The sequence below is a fragment of the Acanthisitta chloris genome, unplaced genomic scaffold, assembly GCF_000695815.1.
Source record: "Acanthisitta chloris isolate BGI_N310 unplaced genomic scaffold, ASM69581v1 scaffold9842, whole genome shotgun sequence".
NCBI lineage: Eukaryota > Metazoa > Chordata > Aves > Passeriformes > Acanthisittidae > Acanthisitta > Acanthisitta chloris.
In genome coordinates, this window is record NW_008662160.1 from 32,736 (window position 1) to 55,050 (window position 22,315).

Sequence of the window (22,315 nt, forward strand, 5' to 3'; positions counted from 1 at the left end):
TTTCCTTTTCAGTGCATCATATAATAAATCTACTGTTCTCTTGTAGACTTTCTGGCTTCCTTGACCTCTTTCATGCTTTCCCAACCTTCCCCAGGATACCATCCAAGGCCTATTAGCTGACCCACAGAATGTGTTTTCTTTCAGCACTTCTTTGCTGCCTCTTGAAATGCTGTTAGTCCCAAATATATGACAAACTTTTTTATTGCCACATGTATTAAGCACATTTTTAGCATTTTTCTTTTTTTAAATTAGGATGCATTATATGGAGATTCTAGTAATGGAAATACATCCAAAGTATTTCCATAATGAAATCCCAAAAAGCTGATATGTCATTCATTGTTCTGCCAACCTTCTTACGACTTAAGAATACTCTGCTGACCCTAGATGCTTCTAGGACTTTGTGGCATACCCACTTTTACCTGTTTTTTAACGCAAAGTCATCTCAAGCTACATTACTTTAGAGAAGCTTTGAAACTGCCTGTGCTGTACCTGTGAGCTGGGCTGTGTGTGGAGGAATTCACAGGCACAGAAGGTGTATGTACATCTGGTCCAGAATAGTTATGTGGTTTTTGTCTACCATGTCTCAACTCAAAAAAAGGTTTTTTACTAAAGTTAGTGACAACCATCTGGTTGTATCAGACCTTGTCTTTGGAACTCCCTTAAATTCCTGAAGTTGTTGGTTAAGGAGAAAACTCAACCTGTACTAACTTTTGGATATATATTAAACTCTCTTTATAGAGTTGCGTTACTTTACTCTAGTCAGTGTTCTTCCCCTCAGCCCTTCTACTGCAATTTTCAGAAAACTAGAATAATAAAGTTGTTTAGTCTGAAAACCTCCATTTTAAAAGCATTTCCTGTACCTGTGTATATTTCAGATATGTACAGAAATGCATCATAAATGTTCATGAACATGAAGCCAGAAGAGGAATAAGCAGTGGAAAAAATTTACAACACAAACCTATACAGCAGATGTTGTCTGCAGTAGGCAGTCTAGATTACATATTCACAAAAATTCACAAAAATTGAAGGCATTTGTGGAAGGATTTCTGTGTCCTGTAATGTTCCATAGTGATTAGGTTGATAAATTGGTACAGCCTTTGCTAAATTGCCAAAAATAAATGAATAGGAACTAACATTTAAAGGATGAAATTGCTGTGCTTTTTTGCACAAAAAAATGTACAAAAGGAAAACGTTTGTTCTAAAAACAAATGATAGTTGGCAATATTTAGGATTCTGTATATATAGTAGGCATTAGTTTGCCTGAAAACAAGTGTTAAAATAATTGACTAAAGTTATCCCATTATCTTGTTTAATGTTTAACATTATTTTAGTCTGTGAAAAGTACATATGTGTGAATGATGTTCACAGTACACTGTGCTGAGTTTAAGAAGTGAAAACTTGGAATCATCTTTGATTCTTTTTGTCCATTTTTTGGTATGTCTTTTTTTTTTTTCAAACGCATCCTGGTCAGCTTTGTGTTTAGATATGTCCTGTGCTATATTTCAAAAACTTTATATGTCCCAGGTTTTTGCTATGTTAGGTCTTCCAGTGTGTGGTTGTGTGGAGAAAAGTTGCATACAACTTAAATGAAGGAGGCTAAAGGAAATTTTATTTCATGTTTATAGTTCTTTCATCTTACAGTGTTATCAAGGCAGCTAATTCCCCTTTTGTTGGACTAGATGTTCTGAAGTTTTTGGGGTTTTTTTTCAATAATAATGTTGTTTGCATGTAGTGCTGAGTGTTTGTATCCACATAGATACCTGTAGTTCGTATTGGTTAAAATTTAAATTATTTGCAATAAGTCATGTAACTAAAGAACACTTAATTCACAAATAAAACTAGAAATACAAATATAAAAATGCTTTTACTGAACAGGACTTTTTCCCTGAAGGGAGCAGAGGTGCTACAATGTTGAGATTGCAGTCTGAGATAGAAACTGGGGGGGCAAAGGGTCCTGACTTGGCAGTAAGGTTGGTTCACTAGTCCTTATGCAACTTTGTTAGCTTACAGGAGTTTTCAGTGGATGAGGACATTTGGAGCAAGCCTAATGGACTCAGCTAAGCAAACAGTTGGTGAATTGATTGCAGTCATGTCCATTATCAGAACCTTTCACTCATTAAGATGTTTTGATGAGCTGAGAGCTAAAATCTCAAGCTTAATAATGCTGCTGAACTGAGTGCCATGTCCTCAAAAGTCATGCTGAGAATAACTGCACTGCCAAATGAGGAATGAGAAGTCTTCAATTAAAAAAAGAAAAGACAGTTTTGAACTACAGTTCATGTTATGTATTTCCAAAGAAGCTTTCATTTTTAGCACTGACAGAATTTGAAGAGCCTTTATGAAGTTTCCATTTAAAAGTGAGCAAAGAATACAAACTGTCACAGTTTGAAAGTTTTTTAAATTTAGCCTTTTTCTTTGATTTATACTTCCCTTCTATGATTACTGGCTCAGCAGAGTTATGCCAATATGTAAATTTCAGTTTCTACAGGGAAAGGATAATTGTTTTGAAGCTAATTGGTTTTTAATTTGTTTTCCGTGAATTGGGGTTTTTAGCCAGTGCCTTACACGGAAGCATTTTTCCATAGTCTTTGATTGAAACGTAGAAGAATATTGGTGTTTGTCAGTGTTGTTCTAAGTAGGTGTCCTAAACACTGAACCCTCTAAAGGAGAAGTACCTGGGATAAAAGATTTTTCTGCTTTTATTGGAAATCATCAGCATATTTTTTTTTACATGGCATTTTATTAAGAGATTTCTGAGAAGCAGCTTATGGTTAGTTTGTCCCACATAGGTAAGCTAGTTAATTTAATTTCACATATTTTGGTTTAGTGCGGTGAGAACATAGTAGAAAGTAAGATAAAATATTGACTAATTGTTTTTTTAACCTCACATATACAGGATTAAAATATTTTCCTCTTTCTTTTCTGAAATTTTTGTAGCGAGTGGAGAATGGTGACTTCAACTGGATTATTCCAGGAAAATTTTTGGCTTTTAGTGGACCACATCCAAAAAGCAAACTTGAAAATGGTATGGTGTATATTTTATTGTTACTCTGTGACTTATTTTTCCAGCATGTTAAAACATCAAGCAAACGAGCAGAAGATAAGAGGTTTATAGATAGATAAATGTTAGTCTTCAGAAATAGCCATACAATGAGCATTTTAGGTATGATCATAAAACTTAATTCAGAAGGTTTTGGAATTTTTTGCTAGAAGAATTTCAGTTCTTCTAACAGTCAGTGACTTTCATTCTGTGACAAAGTGCCTGAGAAACTCAGGTCCATTACTTTTCTCCTGGAACCTGACACTTGATACAATAAGTATGTGGAACTAAAGGTGAGTTGTGTAAAGCGCAGAGGGCTGTGGTAAGAGTTTTGAAACAAACACCAGGAAAGACTTTAAAAAGAAGCTTGCCTTTACTGCTGAAGATCATTGGGATAACGTGAAGACCTTACGTGATTCTAATGGAACAAAAAAATGAAACTTGACTGCTTGATTGAGGGAGGGAAATTAGAGATTTGGTCCAGCTAAAACAAAAATCAGTCAATTAAAAACTACTATCATATTTTTGATGAAATGAGCCTAATTATTCTTTGTGCCATGTCCCTTTCTTATGTGACAATCCCCCTTCCCCCCCCCCCACTTCTGCTCTCTCATGTTTCCTCTCTAACTGGAATGCTGCCAATTGCAGTGTCCACTGAAGATTTTAACAAAATCCAGGGGGAAAATATTTAGGTTGGTTTAGGTTTCTTCACCAATCACTTTTACAATCCCTTCTTGCAGATTTTTTTCAATATTCACTTACATTGTTCCATGGAATTTGAAAAACCTGTGTTTTATTTATAACGTGTATAACTAAAAATTACTAAATTAACACTAATGCTTAAAATCCAGTGATGAAACTATAAATAAGCCTCACCCAGGTGAGAGTAACAGCATATTACAAAGCTACATTTTTTCTTAATATTGAGACTCTAATTGCATTTACTTATATATATATATATATATATGACTTGTTCTAAACAGCTGTGTTGTGGTGGTCATTGGCCTCCCTCCCTGTCCCCCCATCTTCAGCTAGAGCATCCTTTTTCTCTCAGCTGAGAATCAAGGCAATCGATCTGTTTTACTTCACAGTAGGGCAAGAATATTTCTGGTACTGCAGTTTATCCTCTGCCTTTTCCTCTCATAATACAGATCAGCAATCTATTTTCCTCACAAACATAGTATTTCCTTTTAAAGCATGGTTTTGTTCTTTGATATGCAGCTTGACTTTAGCTAAGCAGCTGTTCTGAAGTGCTGAATTCATATATGTGCCTAGCTTTATGTATAAAACCCTCCTTGCAGAGAGGAATGTGGGCTAAACAGGAGATAACACAGTGTTTGATATACACTGTGCTGTAACTTTTTTCCTCTTGATACCTTTTTTTAATAATAGTGGTCTTCATCAACATTTTGTGGGTGATTTTTTTCTACAACTTAATGTATTTATTCTGAATAAAATGCTGAAACATTTTAGTATTAGCATGTTTATTATTCAGCAGAGGTTTTAGGGGCAATTTTGATTAGTAGGACTTTGAAATTTATCAATGACAATAAATGACTGTGGCTTTATTTTATTTGTAGGTTATCCTCTTCATGCACCTGAAGCCTATTTTCCCTATTTCAAGAAACATAATGTCACATCAATCATAAGACTAAATAAAAAAATTTATGAAGCAAAACGCTTTACTGATGCTGGTTTTGAGCATTATGACCTGTTCTTCATAGATGGAAGCACACCAAGTGACAGCATAGTTCAGAGGTTCCTGAACATCTGTGAAAATGCTGATGGTGCCATTGCTGTACACTGTAAAGGTATGTGCACTTACTCATTTCTCAGATTAAATTCAAAATAAGGAAAAATACATAGAATTTATCCCAGAAATAAAACACTTTAAAAATGACACTCCCTGGTTGTGAAAGCAATATTGCTTTATGGTATTTGACTAAATATATGCCAAATATTTGTTATTTTCATGTGCATACCAATTTCTTTCATCCCACACTTGCTTACAGTAACTGACAATCTATTGTTCATTGTTTTGGGTTTTTTCGTATCACTTGAAAACATGAGATTGAGTTGATGCAGGTTTCTCTTGCATTATGCTTTCACAGCATTATGATAATTGGCTAGGAAATGCAAAAGACTGAAAGGTTTTCTTTGTGCTTTTGGACTGTTCTACATTTTTCTGTGGAGTATGAATTCCACATTTCAAGTTAATGTGAGTTATTGCAATGCCAGCATTTCAAACCAGCCTATTTCAGCAAACCAGACAGAAAACACACAAAACATGCTTAGTCAAGAATGATTAACAAAGGCTTTCAAGGGTTCAGCTTGATCTATGTTTAGAGTTGTGTGAGGACATTGTGGAGATGAATGTCTTGCCAGTCTGAAACAAGAATAATGCTATTAATAATTTTCCCATGAACGATAAATATGCATATCAGAGATAAATAAGTTTGTTTGCTAAGAAGTTGTTACTGCAGCTAGAACCTTGAAATTCTGGCATTAATAAGCTGGACATCTGCTAATTGGCTCAATGAGAGTATAAACTATTGATTAGCAGGAATAGGTTGTTGTTCTCCAGGCTTAGTTGCTAAAGGAATACAATATACTTTCCTAGTGAGTTAGATCTGCACTTTCTATACTGAAGTGGTTTTGGTCTTTTTTCTGACCATTTAATAAGGAAATCAGCCATCTTATGCTTTGTAGTTTTTTACACCCTTCTAAATAAGCCATTGCAAAGTTAAATCAACAGTTAACTCAGGTCTAACTCAGATTGAATGTATTACAGACATATTCCATGCACAGCTTCCACACTTGAAGTTGCTTGTCCCAGAAGTTATAGAATAGTTTAATGCAAAGGATTGTAAGGGAAAGTTTGTACATTAGCAGGAACTTAAAGGAAAGAACTGAAATATTTGAAAGAACTTTGCCTTTTAAATGATTCTTCAGAGATTGTCTTCGTTCATCCAGTCATGGAACCTCACTGTTTGCGACCTTCTACCTTCATCTTTTTACCCAAATCATCCTCACTTTCAGGAAAGTCAGAGGAAGATTTAGTTATTGGTTAGATGTAAAGAGTTTGTAGATGGATATAAAATTGTCAGCAGGGATGTCTGGCTGCTTAGGGAGTTTCCATTTGGATAGTTGTTGGCGCATAAGCAATAGCTGGTCACTGTGAGCCTGTAAATGGCAAATACTGTATTTGTGAGAAAATCAAGTTTAAACTGGGAGGCATTTCAGTGGTAGGTAAGTCACAGGGCTAGAAAGAGATTCATTCTCACTCTATAGTTAGAGATTTCTCTGATAGTAAAAGCTAATGTCTTTCTGTTTTCCCTTTAAAACCAGGATAAGTTTGATTTGGGAGGGCAATGAGTTAAAATATTTTCAGCTATTGAGATATCAAATTATATGCTGGTCAAGGTTCATTTATATAGATAACAGTAAATAGCTTTGTGTTGATTTCACAGTAAAACTGATTCAAAAATCAAACAACCACTGGCTCAGAAAACACATGCTCTCTGTTGTGATGTGTACATGTATTTGCACCTTGATTTTTACCTGTGTGTGCTGGCCTCTCAAATGTACTTCGTGGTTTTTTTACTGGTCTTGTTTATATGAAACTTGTATCTTGTTTGATTATGGCTTTTTTTAAAAACTGACTTTTTTTTAAAAACAAAGTTTGAAGTAGAATTGTTGAAGTGCCATGAGTGATGACTGTTGCATGTGTGGTTTTAAACACTAACTTTTAGTAAGTATGATTATTTGTTGTCACATCTACAGCACTGAAATCAAATTATGTGTTACTGAGTCCCAAATTCAAATACTAAGACAATGAATAAGATGGCATAGAAGCCTTCTTATATCCCATCATTTAAATGGACAGTTCTGGAACGCTCATGATTTATGTGACTGTTGGTGCTTGTGTTTCTGTAGCTGGCCTGGGGAGAACAGGAACGCTGATTGCCTGTTACATCATGAAACACTACAAGTTCACACATGCTGAGGCCATTGCTTGGATAAGAATATGTCGGCCAGGCTCTATTATAGGACCCCAGCAACACTTCTTGGAAGAGTATGTATATATACCTTCTTTACCTCTAGGAATTATCTGCATCTCTACATCCTTATCCATCTAGGACTGTTTATAGGATCTACTTTCTGTCTACTGACATTTGTGTAGTACTGCCTGTTCAATATATTTAAGGGTAGTTAATATGGGTTTGAAATCAAACTTAGCAGCAATCATCTTCTCTGGAGTGCTGTGCATTTTGTCACCTTAAGGGGCAGAGGAGCCTCCAAACTCTCTGTTTTGTATTCTGTGGAATTTAGGAGATCAAGGCAAAGGTGTTGAAAGTGGACAGATGTGGACAGAAGATTAAATAAACAAATAGGGTTTATTAAAATACTAACATAGAATAGATTTTATATACCTTATATATTGTCTATGAGAGAACAATGAATTATAAAAAGGTGTAATTGATAAGTGGGTTTTTTCTGTCTTGTAACGAAAGATTTTAAAAATACTTGATAGACAGCTTATGATCTGTCATATTCCTTAGCATAATGTATGGAACATTCCTGATTTGGAGTTAATAGCTGTAAAACAAATGTATGGTTTTTAATACAACTTCGGGTTTGATCCTGACTTGAAATTACTGACTTATCATGTAGACACTAAGTTTAATGTCCTAGTGATTTCTGTGTTGTGCATTTAGTATTATAGTAGTTATGCTGATATTTTTGAGCTGATACCATGATGATATTTACTTGGAGGTATTTTCATTGTTATGTGAGAAAACATGTTACGCAAATCCACTACAAATTTGTCTCTTTGGAAAAGAAAGAATTCAACAGCTCTGCCACATACTGTGTGAATACAGTAAAACGTGCACTGGCCTTGCATCGTAAAATTGACAAGATATCAGAGAGGAAGAGGTATTACTGTAATTCATAAAAGAAATTGAGCATGAATCAGGATGTTTGTTTATTTCCCTGTGCAACCTTCTGGGCACTGCTGTCTTTCAGAGGTGGCTTTGCCGTTACTCAGAAAACTGAATCACAAACTTTCACAAACCACAAGTGTTCACTGGAGGCAGATTAATTTTCTCCACACCATGCTGATGCTTGGATGATACACTCTTTAATATAACTTGCACAATAGAGCAAAATTACAAGACAGGTAGTAGATAATGCAGTTACTAAGTGCTCTGTAGTTGTAAGACAAGAAAGACAGGGCCCCTGTCTTCTCTGCAGTGGCATATAAAAACTTGGCTTGATTTTACAGATAGGCAAAGATCCTTCAGATTTTTTTTACAGGTACCTACATTATTCATAGCTAGGAGCTGCAGTGTTGTTCAGTAAGAGTTTTGTAATGTCCTAAGGGCAGTAGATACCTGCTTTGACAATCAGACAAAACTCTAGCAATGTCACCAGTAGTGTGAAAATGGGTTTGGGAAAGAACATCAGGTACATCAATCTTGTATAAAATATTTTGCCCTCAGGGCTGCAACGAAAAGGTAAAATCTTGCAACTTTGATCTCCCAACCTTCACAGATGTCAAAGCTTCATCTCTTAGGTTCTTTGAGGTTTAATAAGAGAGGCTTGAGTAGGTTTGTTTTTTCTTTGTAGAGACTCTCCCACCCAAGTATGTATCAAATCAGTTTGTTACTGTGAATGCAATTAATCTTGAAAGATTTCAAAGGTATTTAAATTCAAGCATGTTTTCTAGGCTATTTCTGTTAGGTGGAAGAAGTGGCACTCCCTCTCCCCCACCCGTTTGTTCTGCCTTCTTTTGATGTTTTCTTGGGATATAGTGAGATTTTTCTGGAAGTGCTTAACTTCCCCATTTATTATTAAGTAAGTTTAGGCAGTTGGCTCGGATGACATTGGTCTTAAGCTTTGCTATAGTATTTTGTTTTCAAAGAAAATTTTCCAGTGAAAGTATATTTTGATTTAATTCCTCATTTTTTTTTAATCCTCTGTTCAGTATAGGAATTTAACTTTATTTCAGTATTATGCAATGGTGTCTCAGTTCTGGGATGGAACTAGTGTGACTACTACCTACCCAGCCAACTGCCTTATCCAAGGAATAATACAGTCTCAGCCACAAAAGTCTGCTTAGTCCACACACAGTGTAGCAAATAAATTATCTTTTTACCACCTGTCTGAAAGAGATAACCCTTCATTTTCTGAAAATTGATATTAGAGTCCTGTTCAACTTTACATGACTATGACCATTGCCATTGCACACATCAGCTGTAGTTTTACTGCAGTGTCTCTATACAGAAAACTCATGTTGTGAGTTGCAAACTGCTATATCATCATTTGTGCTGCACGTGATGTATCTAAAAGCATTATTTTTTTATTATTTTTTAGGTTGTGTTTTAAAAGCTTTTAAAATACTATTGCAAAATCCTGTTTCCCAGAAAATATAAAATGAAGTTTTAGTGCTTGTAGTATTTCTGTCATGACTACAGACTTGTTTGGTGGTTCTAGAGTTTTTGGTTGTTGTTTTTAACCATTGAATACTTTTTTATTTGATGATAGACATTCAAATTTTTTCCAGATGAAGATGTAGGGAGGATTCAAATGTTGGCAACCTGTAAGAGTAGCATGTTTTCATATTGTTGTTTTATATGTATGCAGATTTGTTGATGTGAGTTGGTTTGGTTTTGTATCCCAAAGGAAGCAAGCAATGTTATGGCTGGAGGGAGATCTCATCCGATCAAAGCAGAAACAGCGAGTCGTTGATGGAAACATTAACAGAGTACTTCGTGGCTTGAATGACATTTCCATCAGTGACAATTTGAATAAAGTACAAGACTTGGACCAATACAGGGAGGTAAGTGCTCTTGGGAAAAATTCTAAACAGATTGAAGCTGATCTTTTAATAGCTAGCTATGAATGATTTTTGGTTTCTAGGCTTGTATTAGTATCAGATTGCTTTTTCTCAGATAAACTTTATATATGTCATAATTAGAAGAAATCTGCACTTTAAAAAAGGTTATGTTTAAAGCTGTTGTAGATAATTTTGCAAACTTCAGAAGGTTTGCATTATTTCGAGTCATTCTTTCAGAGTTTTCAGTTGTTTATTTGAGAATGAAGGAAAACAAAACATCAGCTTTCCTTCCTATTAGTTAGAAACTTATTCCAAGTTTCTAGTTAATCATATATGAGTATATAGATGTCCATCCCTTTATCACAGTGTTATGGGTTGGTAAGGTGATGTGTACATTTAGGGTGTATCTCAAAATTTTGTGTTACTTCTTTCCTCCACTTTGATGATAACGTTAACCTTAGTTGTGAAGAAAAGAGCTGAGGTTTATGTTCCATAAACCCAGACTGGCACTAGACTTGAGCATCCTGAACTGACTTTGAGGTCACATTCTGTGAATGTGTGTTAGTACAGTGACACGTTTAATTTGCTGGAACTATGCAGAGAGTAGTGCCCCACATATGTAGAAGATGTAGATTAGCCTTTTAAATTTTAATCTTTGTGAAGGAGATGTTCAGTACTTTGAAACTATTCTGCTCCTACGGGTTTGATGTATTTCCTACCTTGCATACTTTTGTGTTTCCCAGAATGATTTTGAAGACAAAGCAGATGTGGAAACTCAGAATGGCATGACACAGGGAGATAAGCTTAATGCCTTAAAAAGTCGGAGACGGCCTTGTTCTGCTACGACTGGAGCACTGAGGTAAGGACATCATTTTGAGGTAATTTGCAATTTTAAATTCAGCCCATGCTGTCAGATCTGTGTGGCAAGTACATGATCTTGTTTAAGGCAGTGGTACTAGTTACACCACATTCTGTGGTGGAAATTTCTCTAGGTATATATGTATTAGCTGTAGATATGGTTTATGAATTTTTTCCTCTCCCCCATCTTTTCCTATATAGCAGAAAAAGATTAAAAAAAAAGCAATTAAATTTATATCTATCTAGCATTTTAAAACTTAAGACTTGAACAAAATATTCTTCAGACTTACTTGTCTTTCTGTAATTACTTTTCTGTACTCCTTATATAAATGTGGAATTTTTCAGAATCAGTAAAAATGTGAACTGTAAAAATAAATCTGAAATACCTCTCTGTTATTTAGCTGTAGATTAAAACAATGACTGTCAAAAAGTCTTAACTCTTATTCTTGTACTTCAGTTATGCTTTGGCTGAGGGGAAAGGTTTTTTATCCTTGGATTAAAATTGCTCCTTTTGTTTCTTTAGGCTGCAAGACGTGAAATTGCACACCAGGTCATTATCACAACCCTTCAGGTATTAACTTTAAAATTCCAGTTCTAAATGTAGACCACTCGACTTGAGTCTTAATTTTCAGTGTTTTGGATTATAGTGATCACATCAATTGATTAACAAGCTCAGACTTCTGAGAATAGGCAGGCAAAAAACTTCTTTAAACACCTGCAAATTGCATCCTTTATACTGTTGCATCTGAAATACAGCATGTAAGACAAAATATTGTTATAAAGTATTTAATAATAAAAATAGCACAATGTTTTCAGTTTCAGTTTTGTGACCTGGGTTTTTGAATTGGATTACTCCATATGGTTAACCTTGGAAATGTCTATTTTAGTCTTTCTTGGTGTGTAATTAAAGCTTCTTCTGCTCAATGTCACTCCTCCTGTGCTTGTAGTCTGAGACTTGTACTCAAGTTCTTTCATCCTTTAAGATTTGATCATGATAATATCCCTGGTCTAATAATGGAGAAAATTAATTTTTTAATGAACTAATATGGACAGCTATAGTGGTAACACTTTTGAGTACTCCAGTGTAACATACATACAGCTCATTAGCAAAACATGAAGAATTTGGTCATCAAGAGGCCCAGAAAGAGCTGTATGTTCTGTGCAACTTTGTGAAAACGTTCGTGCTGTCATTTGAAAATGATGATGACCTCTTTAAAGCTAGTGTCATTTTTTCTACTCATACATATATTCTCAAATTTACATTTAAAATTTAAAATCTACAATAAATTGAAAAAAATGGACACTTGGCTGTCATAAATTATCAGGGTGAAAACCTTTAGTTGTATAATAAGGTACAGCAGAGGAAATACTTAGAGTGGGACATTGGAAAGTTTCTTTTTTAAAAGATACTGAAAACAGCAAACTGTTGAATTTTTGCTCTTGAGTTCTCAGACTTGAGAATTCCCTCTTTTTAAAAACTAGTCTATGCTATTGGAAGACTGTATGTGTTTGAGATATTTGTCTGAATTGTAAAATCTTGCTTCTCACTAAAACTCTGCACTCCTTTTAGACTGAATACTTCAGGCAGCACAGAAGGATCCATGTCTCCTCTGAAGGCCTCCAAAGTGATGGCAGTTAATTCACCCTCTGCAGAAAGAATAAGCAGACTTTCCACGTCCTCAGGCTCTAATCTTAAAAGGTGGTTTTTTTCTTTTCTTTTTGGTGCAAATATTTACTGTATACTACAGTGGTAATTAGCACACGTGCAGTCTATGCAGCTCTTGCTGTTCTTGGGTGTAAGAAGGCTTAAATTTACTTACAAAGTGATTAGCTGTTCCACTAGCCAAATTTTAGTTGCCAAATTTTACAGTTGCTTGTAGATTTAAAAAACAAACCAAACCCTGTATTAATAGTCTGAGAGTTTTGTTGGGATTGTGTTGTCAGAAACAGTATTACATAGCTCAAGTTGGTTTGTTTGGTTTTCATGTACCAGAAATGTACAGACATTTTGCAAGTATTCCCACAAGCCTATATAGTATTACTCTCAGAAGAATACTGAGTAGTAATTAATGAGATTTTTATGAACCCTTGATTTATTGCCGTTTAATTATACTATTGCTATTGTCCTAGGTAATTATGGTTATTAAATGAAATTTAGAATGATTGATGCATTTTTAATAACTCTGGGCACAAATATTTACCTGAAGAGAGTAACTAATTTGAGATATTTCAGGATACTCTACTTTTATTCTCAAATTTTATCACATAAATTCTTAGTTACTTGAAGATTTGTATCATGATACTGATTTCCAGAACCAGAAGAGCTCTTAAAGTGTAACATGTACACAAATGTACTTCAGTGTAGATCAGACACTGCCCAAACCTTTTAAAACAATCTCCTGCCTGTGTGTATGGTTTGACAGAGGTGAGTGCAGGCCATGCTAGTGCTTGAATAAGCAAAATTTGACCAAGAATTCTGCTTTTCATTACTTGAGAGCTAGATGAGCCTGTGTGCAAGCACGAGTTATTTCAGAGTGGTCTATGTTATTCACTTAATGTCTTCTGAATTGTCTATTACATTTTTGTATATATACCTACATACCTTGTGTATATTTTTTTTCCCTGCATGTGTTTTCCATTCAGCGTTTCCATAAACTCCAGACTAGCCAGTTCTCTAGGGAACCTGTATGCTGCTTCAGATGATGATGAGAGCAAAATGACATCCTTGTCCTCTAGGACAGGTTTTTCTGTAAGCCATATCTCCAGTCACCTGAATGGCAGCTTGCAGCTGCCACACAGAAATAACCATGAACTGAACAACAACTTATACAACAGAAACAGCAGTAGTGGCAACAACCTGAGCAGCCAAAGCAGTTTTCACAGCACCGTGACAGATGAGTACGCATCAACCTTCCTTTATGGGCCTTACAGCTCCTCCAGCACCATACCAGAGTCAATTAATTCCTGTAAGTTCATAGTCACAACAGCACTTTCAGGCATCTGACTTGACTGATGCTTTTCTTCCTTGCTTCTGTGAGCAAAGCTGTCGCAAAAAACCTTTACTCAGCATAATTCTGACTTCCTCTGACGTTTCTGAACAGCACCTTTACCTTTTTACGTTATTATCATTTCAGCTGCTTCATTTCCATCTCTTTTAAGCATCTAGAGCATGGATGGTTCATGAAAGTAAATCACTTCTGAACTTCAACACCTTTTCTCATATCTTTTTATGGACTTTCTTAGTCTTTATATTTTTTGTTTCAAATTATCCATAACTTAGTTTATAAATTTATTATGTAACTTTAAATCTGTTACTGCATGGAGATGAAGAAGCCTTTGTACGTGTAATACTAAATAGAAGGTACAACATCATTAAAGGTAGGGCTTGTTTGAAAGATTAGTCCTCTCGACTTGAAACCTAGTCCTTTTCTAACAGCAAATGTGAAGAGTATTTTAGAGCAAGTGATTCCTGTGGTCTCACATTTTAGCTTTCATTTCTCAACAGCTTTGCTGCCTTGGCCTGATTTTGTGCTCTTTTTCTGGGTGAAAGATGCTGTATAGAGAGGATGCACAGATACATTAATGCAGCTTGAAAGTAGTTCTATACAAAATGCAGAGAAGAGAGAATAGAGAAACTTCAATTATGAATTTAGAAACATCTATTCTAGAGAAAAAATAAGCAAATCTACTACTATAAATCTAAAAGCAACTTAAAATACCTGATCTCCAAAGATTTAATATCCTACTAATTATAAAAATTAATGCAGTGTTTTTAATAGACTGTATTGCCTGCAAGTAATTGAACCTCTCAGTCTCTGTTTACTAGTACTGACACTTCTGATTTTTACTTGTTTAGCTGCTGGAAATAAAATTGGCTTCGTGTAAAATTAACTTGAGAGTACTGCACCCCTCTCTCCTGTTTCCTTACCACTGATAAATTGTTTCAATATAAAAAAAGTTTTAGTGTTGTGTGCTACTGTTTTTGAGTGTGGTGATTGCATGTAACTAGGATGTCAGCTGAAAAGATCCAAGGGTTGTGTTCCCTTTTTCCTGCAGAAGTGGAGGACCTACCCTCTTGTTAACAGCTAGGATGTGCCACCACTTACAGTTCTGAAGCCACTTGTTTACAGCTTGGGAGTATGAACTGCACTTTCTGAGAATAGATGACAGTAGGAAATAAATTCTGATTGTTTCACTGTATTATTAAATTGCATGTGTGACTGAAAACTACCCTGTATATAAAGTACATTGACAATGAAGTTAGTTGAGGAAACATGATTTGGTATTCTCTTATTAAAGTCAATGGATACTTCCTACTATGGTAGGATGTGCCTGACTTAAAGCAGCTCTTTAAAATACTTGGTGCTTTCAGAGTCCTTGTTTGAAAAGCACATTTAGCTACTTATTATCTGGAAAGAAGTGCTAAGTGTTCTGCATTGAGTTAAAATTGGAGTTTAAACTTTACTTTGAACAGCAGCAGTAACTTGTTTGCAAGGGACTTCCTGAATATTGTGACATATGTTCAGGTTTTTGAAGTTGTTTCACCTCTTTAATTTGACTGGTTTTTTCCTGCAACATGGGACTGAGGTAAACAGCATGTAATAGAGATTTTTTTCAAGTTGGACATAGAAAGCATACCAGTTTTTCTATGATGAAACAAGTTCGAGAACAAGAGAACTGTTTTAGTTTAACTAATTGGGTTAATTCCTTCTGGCATAGAGATGAGGAGAGAGGTGATGAGCTGTATAGCAAGCTGGGAAGGTTTGTTTTGACACACATCGATTAATCTTTGATTTGTTCATGAATTCTGCTTGCTCTGGATAGTCATCCTTTCTGGGTGTTCCCAGTCTTTAATCCAACATTTTTAGACACATTCAGTCCTCAGGAGGACTGACAGAGGCTCCAGTTGAGCATACTGGAACCAAAGTCAGTACATCATCCATGGTAGAGAACAATCAATCATCTGCATAACTAAGTGTTCAAGTGTCTAATTTGATTCTTTTTTATTTTGTATTCCTCACTTTCAATAGCCTCATGTTTAATGTATTGAACAATGATTCTTTGAGGAGTCAACCCATTCCCATTCTTTTCAGTTGCACTGTTTGTAAATTATATGCTGCCAGCAGCATTTCTGAGAGGTTTTTTCCATATTCGAGTTACAGCTGCATATTATGTGTAACGGAAATGCATGTAAACCAGCACACAGAGTCCTAAGGGCAGGAACACCTTGAAACTGTAATGTGACTTAGTCAGGAAATAAGCTGAAAATGGTCCAGAAGTTACAAGACCGAGTGATAATATAAACCATTACAGAAACAATAAGTACATTTCCTCAAACAGCTTAAAAGGCTGAATGACAATATAATGTTAAAAACTAAGAACTGCCATCGCCTTTGGATGCTACAAGTAATTTTTAACAGTGAAAGCAAAGTTAGAGGGCTTGTTCCATAAGCACAGGCTAAGAAATTAAGTGATGGTGACATTTCTTCTTTTTTTCCATCTAGATATTTACAAAATTCTAGGTTAGCACCATGTTTCTTTTTAATTTCATAAATGCTCAAGGTTCATTATAATGGCATTGACACAAAAATTCCCCAAAATTACATGGGGAGAGGAGGTGGTTTTACAGTAAAACTGTCCCTTCCAGTATTGTAGCATGCCTTTCCTTCTTAGATAAGCATGACTTAGGAAAAGGGAGAAAAGCAGGGAATGTTGATTACTGCTTACTTTAAGGAAGAAGAAAGGAGCAATTCCTGAACCGGTGAAATAGCCACTTTGAGAGCAGAGAGGGACTTAGAGATATGTGCATTGTGCTGAAAAGGGAAATTTATTGTTGGCTCCTTGCAATAGAACTAATAAGTGACTTGAAACAGTGATTTAAGTGAAATATTAGGCATAGCATAAAAGTTTTAGGTTGAATGGGAAACGTTTTGGCAGAAAAAAATAGCTTTCTAAAATGCACATTTCTCCTGTATTAAGAACATCTTTTATTTTGTTCCTGCCTATCATGCTGACTTAGTAATGAACGGAAGGATGTAAGGGTGTAACCTCTGAATAATTCTTGGCTTGATGTCTTTAAATGAGATTCTATATCCAGTCTTCAGAGTGAAGTGAGAGAAAAAGGACTTTATATGTTGTGATGTGAGAAGCAGCGTTTTTTAGAAAGAATCATGTGTAGCAAAGTACAAGTTTCTGATTTACATGTCAAGTAATATTTTTTCAATATAATAATGGTTTAAAATTTTTCCTGTATGGAACATGTTTTTCAAACATGTTCTGATTGATGCATTTGCTTCTAAATGTACCATATGACCCTGGGCATCTCTCACAGTCACAGTGGAGTGCATTAAATTGTGACCTGGCTATGCACAATTGACTCATCTGAGTGCAGTTGCTGTGATGTCACGATGTTTAAGACAAGAGTAGATTATTTGGTCACTTCATCTCTGAATGTTTTTCTGTCTGGTAGTGAGCATCTCACTGGCTAATACAGATGGTTTATTTTGAGGACAATGATTTTTCTTGATGACTAGTCCCACTGATTCAACACAGTCATGCTTAGAACTATGTCACTTTTAACCTGAAACTTTCTGTATATCTTCATTCTGTCACTGTTACAGTCCTTCATTACCTTATTTTCTTGTCATGAAGATATCTCATGTTTAGTCATCTCAACTTGATTTGATAAGCTAAGCTGGCTCAAAGATCCTTTTGGAAAGCTTTTCAGATTCTTTAGTTTTTGAAAATGTTTTGGTCCATAAAGCTGCTCCTCAATGCTGTCCTGCTATAAATCCATTGTTTGTGTTAGCTTCTTTAACTGTAATGGCACTGGGAGTTGAGGGGCAGAGGGAAAAAAAGTTCTTGCCATCCAAGATATTAACTTGTATTTCTTGCATTTTAGTCCAATGTCCTGTAGTCCCTGTTAGGTTTTTTTTCATGTGGAACTCTGTGGAAAAGCATCTCTCTTTTTTCCACCTCCTGACTCTCCCCTCTTTTCAAATTAACCAGCCAAGGAAGATTGTTTTGTCTTACCACTTCAACCACTGACATCCAGCTCTTTTCCTTCTGGTGATATTCATCAGTGGTCTGAAGCTCATGAGCAAAATACAGGGTAGCATCAAGCTTTAATGCCAGTTCTGGCAGAATTCTGTTAAAAACAGGATTCTGTTTAATGCTTTCCACTTCACTGCTTTAGATGTTGAAATTACTTGAAAGTCTTGACAGCCAAACCTTAGTCTTGTGGCAGTGAGTGTTTGTGTTACATTGCACTTTGTTCTAATTGGAGCACATCAGATAATGCACCTGACAGAAGTCTATTACATATACTGGTGCTTTATGTTTATTCACTTAACTTAGCTCATTAAAGGACTCTTGAATGGTACTGATTAATTCCCTTTCTTTTTATTGGCAAGATCTCCCTTACCTGAGTTAGTTATGAAGCTAACCATCTGTAATCATGTTGATACTCCATTTTAGAAAATCACTGGATCAGTCTTATTTGCCTTTCAAAGTTTAACGATCAACACGAGTGGTGCAGGAGCATTTTAAGATGGTTAGGACAGTAAATTTTCAGTTCAATTTATGTTCTGTAATCTCTTTAGTGAGGAAATTTGGAATTTTAATTTTATGAAAGTACTTTTTTTTTCCTCAGTATGGAAGAGAACGTTATTCACTACACTTTTTTTTTTTTGATGTTTTATAATGAAACAGCATATCAATGCTGCTATTCCACATTCCATTAAAAAAAAAGAACAAAAAATAATCATGTCTATGACTTCTTGTTGTCAGCTATATATATTTTCCCTAATTGTTTTTGTTCTTCATCAGTGCAAGCTTATAATCCACTTTTTTATTGTATTTATGGTGATGAACTAGAAGAAAAGCTTGATTTTCATAGAATAGCCAACTTGCTATCCTAGCCAAATAGGTAAATATTTTATTTGCAGATGTTAGGAACTGGTTGTTTTGATTAAGCAGAATATCTCACAATGGTAATTTCCAGGATTATTCTTTTCAAGTATAATCACAGTTCAGGTACTGCAATAAGATTTCTACTTTGTTCTTACAATAGTTCTAAATCCAAATATCATTCTTGAAAATGTATTTTTATTGGAGAATGTGTAACTGGGTAAGTCTTAAGATGAGTCACCTTTTGCTTCTATAGCTGTCATGGAAACTGGCAAGATGGAAACATTTCAAAAAACTGAGAAGTGTAGCAGGATTTTAAAATTCATATACATCATCTTTATACCTGTAGAACAGTTTTTCTTAGTAAGAGCTTACCTTTAATGCATCCAGGACAGCCTTTGCAGAAACAGAGGAAAACACCAGTGCAGCTCAATGATGTGGATATTCAGCAGACTCCAAGGGTCACTTCACCTGTATGTGCATTTTCCATAATACACCCTGAGTTACTTTACTCCTGTTTGCAGCAGTGTTTTGGGAGACTTGATGCACAATTCAATTGCCAAAATGGCCAAATATTCAATTGCCAAAATTTATCTGGCAAAAGTGCACATTCAAATCCTAACAAATACCTCTAAATGCTACTCCTAAAAGTTAACTCATGGCTGACTTGGTCCTGAAGTTGAATGTATGCAAATAATTCTAGTGCCTAGGTGGATCTGTTGCTTATTTTCTCTTCCAGCAGGCTTTCCATGCCTCCTGTTGAAGAAGAAAAATAGTAGTGATCTAAGCAGATGCTTCAGCCTGATCTCCTTAACTGTAGTGAAGTTACCTTAGTTCTTTAAGTGTCTGACACTTGGGTATAAAGTGCCAAGCCTGACCTGGCATGGGACCACTGCAGGAGTACAGTGAGACTTCTGCTCCAGTAACTGATTTTATACTCTCGTCTCTGCAGTTCAGCAGTCAATTTTCTTCAGTTTTTTTCCTTCTATTTTTACCTCTATTTGAAATAAGATTTTGTTAAATCCAGCATATGACTTGTAAAAGTGGATTGGGGCTTTTTGTTTGTAATAAAGCTTTCAGACTCACAGGCCATACTTTGAGTCACGGCAAATGTAAATTTTAAAATAGAAAACTCCTGAAAAGATTTTTAAAAAAGGAGGAAAAAAAAATCACAATTACAGGCTTTGAGACATTACAGTCAATCTCTTCAGACATGTGAAGAGATTTAACAGCACAAAGTACTTCTCTGCAAAAAAAAAAAATCCCAAACCAACAGTCCTCCCCTGCTATATTTTAATTTTTCAAACTCAAAAATGAGTCTGCATACTTTACAACATCTCAGTTGTTATGGCTATCACCATGTTTTTAGTGGTAGAACTGTATGTGAAGTCACATAAATTTATCTGAAGAAATTGCTGCTTAGATTTACTTATTCCCCTCTATTTAGAAAAGACTTTGAAACATTAGGAAGAAATCATTGCTATGTGAAGTCAAGTTATGATGAGGGTGGGAACACACTGAAAAACTTACTTCTCCATTTGAAAAAAAATAGAATAGCCCCTGCCTACCCCTCTGTAATGAAAATTAGCAAACATGCTACCTTGTTTCCAAGCAATCTGTGCTGCTGCACATCTGTTCTTTTTAATACGCTCCCTTAATTTTTTCCATATTTTGTAACTTGGATTGCAAACCATTTTAAGAATTAGAATTTAAACTTCAGAATCTTTATGGTTTGCTTGTTTATTTCAATTGCAATATAGAATTCCTGGTTACTGCTGCCTGCTCAGTGAAGGACTCATGTTCATAGTTGTGTGTCAACTAGCACTAGCTGTTCTTGAGACCACCAGGAATGTACAGGGCTTTCTGGTCATCTTTCATCTGTCCAAGCTTAAAGTAATCTATTGCTGTACAACAGATCAGAGTATATAATTAAATTTCATGCTTTTTTTAATGTTTGTTAATAGACTTTACTTGGAATTCAGTTTGATGGATCCATTTCAAATCATGCTCTAAGTGTAACCATCTTTCCAGTTGTTAAAATACACCTCTGAAAATCAGAAACCTTTGAGGATCATTAAGTGGGCAGCAGTTTCAAGTGCTCATTAGTCAAGGGCTAGTCCTTCTGTCTTGCTCTTACTAAAACCAGACCCTTTTTAGTCAGTGGTATTCAAATCTGCTGGCAGTACTACTTCTTCAGCCTAGGAAAGAATATCCAGATGGTCACAGATCTTCAAGATGTGAAAATGCATTTGAAAGACAACTTTGGAAATATACACTGAGACTTTAGATACAGGGGAGAAAAAAACAGTTTTGTGACATTAGTTAGAGCACTAAAAGAGGTTTACATATCTGTCATGCACTTGTACTAATAGGTTGCACTGTGGGTGCCAAAGAGCATTTCTGTAGTGACCTAGTAAGAAATACTGGGAAAAGGGAAGAGTCTGAGGTTCTGATCTGTCTCATGACTCATGTTGGTCTCCAGTAGTTCTTCCTAATCCTGGTGAATTTTTTTAAATACATTTGGGGTTTTCCATTTGCTATTTGTTTATAACCATCCTAGGTACAGTGAAGAGCTCTCTCAGATAAGACTTACTATTCATCAGAACTACTTCCCAAGCACATCTGTAACATTTGGATACTGTCTAAACTCATAAATCAGTTTTTTAGTAAAACCTTAGACTTCAATAGATGCAGAAATGTAAATAGATACAGCAGATCAGGTCTTCTTTTCCTCTTAATTATACTGATTTCTTACTAATCCAGATGAACCATTTGCAGTGCATCATTTTCATCTGGTTTTAGTAATCATCCGTAAATTTATCCATGTGCATAATTGTGCTGCTGTAGCTTTTTCTCAGTTATTAGCTACACCATATGCTTCCTATACCATTATCTGAATCAACATCTACAGTATGCTGTGTTTTTACAGTAACACTTGGATTCTCAGACAGGATAAATAGAAACAATTCAGTGTTAGTAACAGTAATCATATGTGTTCCCAACACGTTTTTAAGGTATTTTAAGGTGGTGTTTTAAAGGACTTGTAACACTTTCTTCGGGGATCTTGAGAATTTAGTTTGGAAAAGTGTAGATACAGGAAAGTTGATGGACTTTACTGTATCCAGATTTTACTTTCTTTTATTTGTCTTTACCTACGCAGAGATTCAGATTCCTCTCCAATTTATTTTATTTTCCTTCTTCCTCTCCTTCCTCTACTCCTTAAGTGAAAGATACATGTTATATACAAATATAACCTCTCCAGTGAGTTTTAATTAGTTTTTCTTCTCTGCACAGTCCCTTCAGTCTGAGTATGTTCAGTACTAAAGCTTTGCTGCTTTGGTGAAACCTGCTGAGCTCTGCAAATCGACGTCCTTTATGGAGGAGGAGAACTGAAGGAAAGCTGCTGCTCACTAGGAGGAGGAATCTTCAATAGGAGAAGTATCAAAACCTTAATACCAAGAGGAGACTTCTTAACAGGCAGAAATTTCTTGTTAATGACTACTCTAGATGCACTGATGTTGAATTTATGGAAATTATTATACCATGTTATATACAAATTTAAATTTTTTTATGTTGAGACAGCTTGAATATATTTCTAATGAGTTTCATTAAGACATTAACTTGTGTACAGTGTTAAAATATGTATTAAGAGAATATTTTGGTAAACT

At 35.3% G+C, this 22,315-nt stretch overlaps 1 protein-coding gene across 1 annotated transcript in view; it reads left to right on the top strand.

Annotated features, from left to right (window-relative positions):
* The window catches only part of LOC103798248 (dual specificity protein phosphatase CDC14A-like), a 54,620-nt gene extending 32,649 nt beyond the window's left edge, over window positions 1-21,971 (top strand). The window contains exons 7-15 of the mRNA XM_009070499.1: window positions 2,938-3,025; window positions 4,621-4,851; window positions 6,977-7,115; window positions 9,728-9,884; window positions 10,625-10,740; window positions 11,263-11,310; window positions 12,310-12,438; window positions 13,383-13,699; window positions 21,940-21,971. Of these exons, the coding sequence (XP_009068747.1) occupies window positions 2,938-3,025; window positions 4,621-4,851; window positions 6,977-7,115; window positions 9,728-9,884; window positions 10,625-10,740; window positions 11,263-11,310; window positions 12,310-12,438; window positions 13,383-13,699; window positions 21,940-21,971 (1,257 nt within the window). The remainder of the gene's footprint in view (window positions 1-2,937; window positions 3,026-4,620; window positions 4,852-6,976; window positions 7,116-9,727; window positions 9,885-10,624; window positions 10,741-11,262; window positions 11,311-12,309; window positions 12,439-13,382; window positions 13,700-21,939) is intronic.
* Window positions 21,972-22,315: the final 344 nt, after the last annotated feature.